The 5,117-nt window shown below is 51.2% G+C and overlaps 1 protein-coding gene across 1 annotated transcript; it reads right to left on the bottom strand.

Moving 5' to 3' along the window:
- Positions 1 to 395: 395 nt before the first annotated feature.
- SPATA3 (spermatogenesis associated 3) lies at positions 396 to 4,685 on the bottom strand (the record flags this gene model as incomplete). The annotated part of the gene is made up of 2 exons (XM_079130404.1): positions 396 to 748; positions 4,376 to 4,685. 2 exons carry the CDS (start codon positions 4,683 to 4,685, stop codon positions 402 to 404), a joined length of 657 nt encoding a protein of 218 aa, XP_078986530.1. The 3' UTR covers positions 396 to 401.
- Positions 4,686 to 5,117: the final 432 nt, after the last annotated feature.

Genomic DNA, 5,117 nt, shown 5'->3' with positions numbered 1-5,117 from the left:
ATTGGCAGACCAGCCTGGGCCCCCGTGACCCTTACATCCCCCGAAATCGCCTGACATGCTTTGAAGGGGGTTGGGGTCCTGCAATTACCTGGGGGTGGGGAGACCTATGAGTTACAATCAGTTTTTATCACTAAATTCCAGAGGAAATTCCTGTGTAGGACAAGAAACTGAAGGCCCGTCTATAGTGCAGGCCATGGAAGGAGGTGAAAGGCCACTCAGAGTGTTTATTCACAAAGCTCCTGTAGGGTGTGGGTGTTCGGAAGGGCGGGGGGGGAGTGAGCTCTGAGGAAGGCAGGGCTTCTATGGAGAAGAGAAAAAGGCGATGCCTTTGCAGCAGTTCCCAAAAGGAAGGCAATGGCACCTCTGTGCAGAGGGGTGGGTATCCCAGGGGACAGGCTGGGTCAGAAAGGGCCCCCGCCTGCCAAAGCCCAGGAAGAGATGGCAGTTGGAGGGTAGGGCGTTCCTTCCGGCCCATAATTCCAGGAGATGTTGCAGGTGATTGCTAATAAGGTCTGGGGACAGAGCCTGGCTCTGGGAAGTGTTTCCCAGGCTCCAGCCCCGCACGCGCTCGGGAACCTGTAGAAGGTGAGGAGGTTTGGGAGTCCTCTCCCTGACATGGCCTGACAGTCCTGAGGCAGAAGGACATCGAAGATGCGTCTGTGGCACAGCCCCAGACGACGCCAGCAAGCAGTGCTGCCCGGACATGCAGTGCAGGAGCAGGGCTGAGGGACCGCCTGGGTCTGAGGCCCTGGTGGACAGAGAAGGAGAGAGATGAGGGAGGCACCTGTCCCGGGAAGGCCGGGGATAGCCTGGAAGACAGTTCTAGAAGGCCCACAACAGACACACTGTCTGTGCATGGCAATGGCAGGGCTGCCAGGGAAACCCTAGAGCCTTCAAAGGCATCTTCAAGGATGTGGGTCTGAACTGCCCGAGGAACGCAGCCATCCCCCACACGAGCCCTTCCCAAACAGGAGGGGGGACCATCTGGGTGACAGACCCGTGCTTCCTGGGGAAAACAGACATCATGACCATGCAACAGCTACACCTGTGTGGTGCGCTACACTTCCATGTCAGTCAATTGTCACTGACATCCTGTGAAGTGGGATGTTGTTAGTCTAGTTTTATAAATAAGGAAACTGAGGCTCAAAGGATATAAGAATGTGCCACTAGAACAAGTAGATTGCAGACGTGAACTTCAACTCAAGGTGTCTCTTTTTCTTCTTTTTTTTGCACTACCGGGGATCGAAGGAATGTCTTAACTTTTAAGTCAGCAAAAACCATTGCCACGGAACTGGCAGAAGGGACATAAGCAGGTGACTGCACTCCATGACGCTGCACGGAGACTCCTGGAACCGCAGCTGCTGAGCTCCATTTACCTAGGGGCTACCCAATCTTCCAGAAGACAACCACTGCTTTGGTTTTCCTCAAGGAAATCTCCCATTTCTGCCTGCTGGGATGGCAACCAGCAGAACTCTGAGATGGCGCCCTCTGCTGTTGGGCGAGAGGACTTGCGACCTATTTCCCTTCTGGCTACTTGACAGAGTTAAGGATTCTTCCAGATCTGTGAAGCCACTGGTCACCAGAAAACTCGGCATCTTTCCTGCTTAGGCCAACCTCGTCACATACTTTCCCTGAAATGGGGAAGGAAGGGATTCTAAAGGCAAGACTTACCCTTTAAAAAAAAAGTTTTAAACTGAGATGTAGTTCCCAGACCCTATAATCTAGCCTTTAAGAGTGTGCAGTGGGGGCCGGGGAGATAGCTCAGTCAGTAGAGTGCTTGCCTTGCAAGCACAAGGCCCTGGGTTCAATCCCCGGCAAAAAAAAAAAAGAAAAAAAAAAAAAAAGCCTTGGGTTCAAATCCCCAGCACCACAAAAAAAAAAAAAAAAGAGTGTGCAGTGGTTGTTGGCATATTCATAAAGTTGTGTGACCATCACCATGATCTAGTTTTAGAACATTTTCATTTCCTGAAAAAGAAAGCCCACCCCACGAAGTCATCCCTCATTTGCCTGTCCCCCAAAGTCCTCGGTAATAATTTGCACATTCTGGGCACTTTGGGTAATTGGAATCTGACAATGTGTGCGTGTTGTGGGGATTGACTTTTTCCATTTAGCGTGAGTTTCATCCATGTGTGGCATGCATCAGTGTATCATGTCTTTTTAAAAATTTGTTGAAGACTATTCCACTAGATGCATTGTACTGTGGTTATTTCACACCACATTTTGTTATCCCTCTGTGGGATGACGGACACTTGGGTTATCTCTGCTTTTTGGTTAGTATAAACACCGATGCCGTGAACATCCCCGTGCAAGCCTCTGTGTGGACGTGTTCTTAATCTTCGTACGTATGCCCATGAGCGGAATCATATGGAGCCTGCCTGGTCTTCTGGGAAACTGCCAAGCGGCTTTCTACAGCAGCGGCACCAGCTACCTCCGGCTGGCTGCGTGTGAGTGCTGTGATTCCTCCAGATCCTCAGTCATGCCGTTGTTGTCCATCCTTTTGGTGACAGCCATGCTACTGGAGGACACTTGTGTTCTCAAGCTACATGACTTTGCTTGGCTTTAGCAATTGATTTCCTTATCTAAAGACCTCCATCCCCTATCTCCAACGTTCCTTCCCACTTGGACTCAAAGGGGGGAAATTTCTTTGGAAGAAAGGTGTAGAGTGTCTGCTACAATCATTGGTGAGCCACCAACATGTCTTGCTTTGCCTCCTCAGTAAGCTGAATTCCCTCCTGGGGTGAGTCTCAGGCACTCAAAAGATTTGGGAATGAAAAGTGAAAGTTCCAGGATGTTCCACACAGTCTGTTCATCTAAAAAAGTAAATCAGGACTGGGGTGAAGCTCAGTGGTAGAACATGTGCCTGGCATGTGCAAAGGCCCTGGGTTGAGCTCCAGTCATGACAAAAAACAAAAACAAAAATGTTTTACTTTCTACAGATCCCAGCTCTGAAGGCCATAATCCAGACATGTTTATGTCCATGGTCGATGCTCACAATACACATGGTATTCTGTAGAGCACCCAAGACCATTACCTTATGTCAAGGATGGATTCTCAGCCATAGAAATATTCTTGTCACAGCAATCCTTGGATTTAGCACCCTCACTTGCATCTCTCACTAAACCATTCCAGCAGGATGAACTTGTGGCTCAAGGTCGTGGCAATGACACTGGCTCACGGCAGTGCAGGAGAAGCCTGGGGAAGGAGGTTCCTCCTCCCGGGAGACCTCAAGGCCTCTTGGAATTGAGAGGTGGTGCTGTGGTCATCAGTGAGGATTCTGGAGTAGGAACAGGAGGGTCCCCTCTCACTGCTACCCATGCCCGCTCCAGAGCATGTTTGATTCCTGTGAGGCTCAGTTTCCCCATTTATGAAATGGACCTGAGGGTAGCACCTACCCCAGGACTGAGAGAGGAGCAGGCGAGCTTGGCTGGTTACACTGCGTGCTCGGCGTCAGCGTGGTCAGCAAGTGCCATGCTGTGAGCCGCACAAGGCTGCCCACTCCCCGTGTGCCCCGCACTCGCCCGCACAGCCGCCGCTCGCTCAGACTCTCGGACAGGCCAGAAGACGGGAGCACTCTTCCTGGACAGCCATTCCGTTTCCAGACAGCGCTAGCTGTTGCACAGGATTCTGTACCTTGAGCAGAGATCTGACGGCCTCCAGGGTCTCCCATGGGTAAGGTTGCCAATTAGCAAATAAAAATGCAGGATGTCCATGCGATATTTGGGGACACACATATAAAGAATTATATGTTGTTTGTCGAAATTAAAATTGAGCTGGAAATCCTATATTTTGTCTGGGTCTCTCCATGGGCCAGTCAGACTGCTGGGGACAACACAGAAAGACTGCTCACGTCTCCCTCCTGACAAACACATTCTCCAAGTCCATCAATGGATTTCACACACAGTGGGTCTCACTCCCCTCTCCCCTCTCATCTTCCATCAACCTGGACTTTCTTCCGTGGACTAGTTTGTTAGTCATCTTTTATTGCTCACAGGGACAGCCTGATGAGGACAGTAAATCATATGGCCACCTCCCTTGTTATAAACCGTATACTTCTATAAATGGATCCTTGGCTCTTATTTTTTTAGCTGTCACACAGTACTGCTGACTCCTAATGAGCTAGTATTACTCAAGAGCCAAGTTAATATCAATATGTATGCATGACTATCTTCAGTGAGACTGATGATGACAAGGAATGACAAAATCCAGGAATCTCGGTCTCTTAGGTAAAAAAAAAAAAAATTCTCGTACACTCCACAAGCACAGTTCCAGAACCCATGCTAACCACACACCACTACCCTATAAGAACCAGCCTCTGGGTGGCCCTGGAGCCCTTTGGCAGGAAGGCTAGAACTGTTTAAGCTAGAAGTCTGCCCACCTGCTTTCCTGGATGGAGGGGTGGCTTTAGAGTTGGTGTTGGGAGATGACGGGCATTCAGAGGACTGGTGCGCTTCTGGAGCTGGAAGAGCTTGGGACGTGGACTGCTGCGGGCTGTTTTCAGGGCTGGACTGCTTCTGAGGTCTGGACGGCTGCACGGGGGACTTGGCCTGCTCTGTTGTGGAGCCGGGGCTGGGCTGGGTGCTCTCGGAGCTGGGCTGTTGCATGCTGGAATCGGAGCTACCCCTCGGGGAGACGGAGGAGTCCCTGCGTGGCCTGGTCTCGGACTTTTTCTTCTTGCTCTTCTTCATGATGGTGAATCCTCCTAACCTAAACTTGGACCTACATGGAGCTGCCTAATCCTTGGGCTCCCTCTGAGAGGGGCCGTCTGCCCTCTACCCTTGGTGTTCAGCCCTGCCACTGACTGAGCCCAGGTCCCACAGAGAACAGTCACCTATACCTCCTGTGAGGTCACAAAAGCCAGGCGGCTCCCACAGCCAGTGCTCCAGGACAGTCTTCTCTGCAGGCACCAACCTGGTGTCTCTGTTCCTCCCAAGCTGCCAGGATAGGCAGAGGGCCACTTCTGTCCTGCCCCTCGCAGGCCTGGTTTAGCCTGGGGAACCTGTGACAACTGGACCCCGCGATTCTGCGACCGGAATACCACCTTCAGGCTCTTCATCACGGTGTGTTCCTTGGTCCAAGTGAGCTACCTCTTTCACTCTGAGACACCCTTGATGGGACAC

This window comes from Sciurus vulgaris, assembly GCF_902686455.1.
Source record: "Sciurus vulgaris genome assembly, chromosome: 3".
NCBI classification, from domain to species: domain Eukaryota; kingdom Metazoa; phylum Chordata; class Mammalia; order Rodentia; family Sciuridae; genus Sciurus; species Sciurus vulgaris.
The sequence above is the reverse complement of the archived record's forward strand: the minus strand, read 5'-3'. Positions and strand labels throughout refer to the sequence as shown.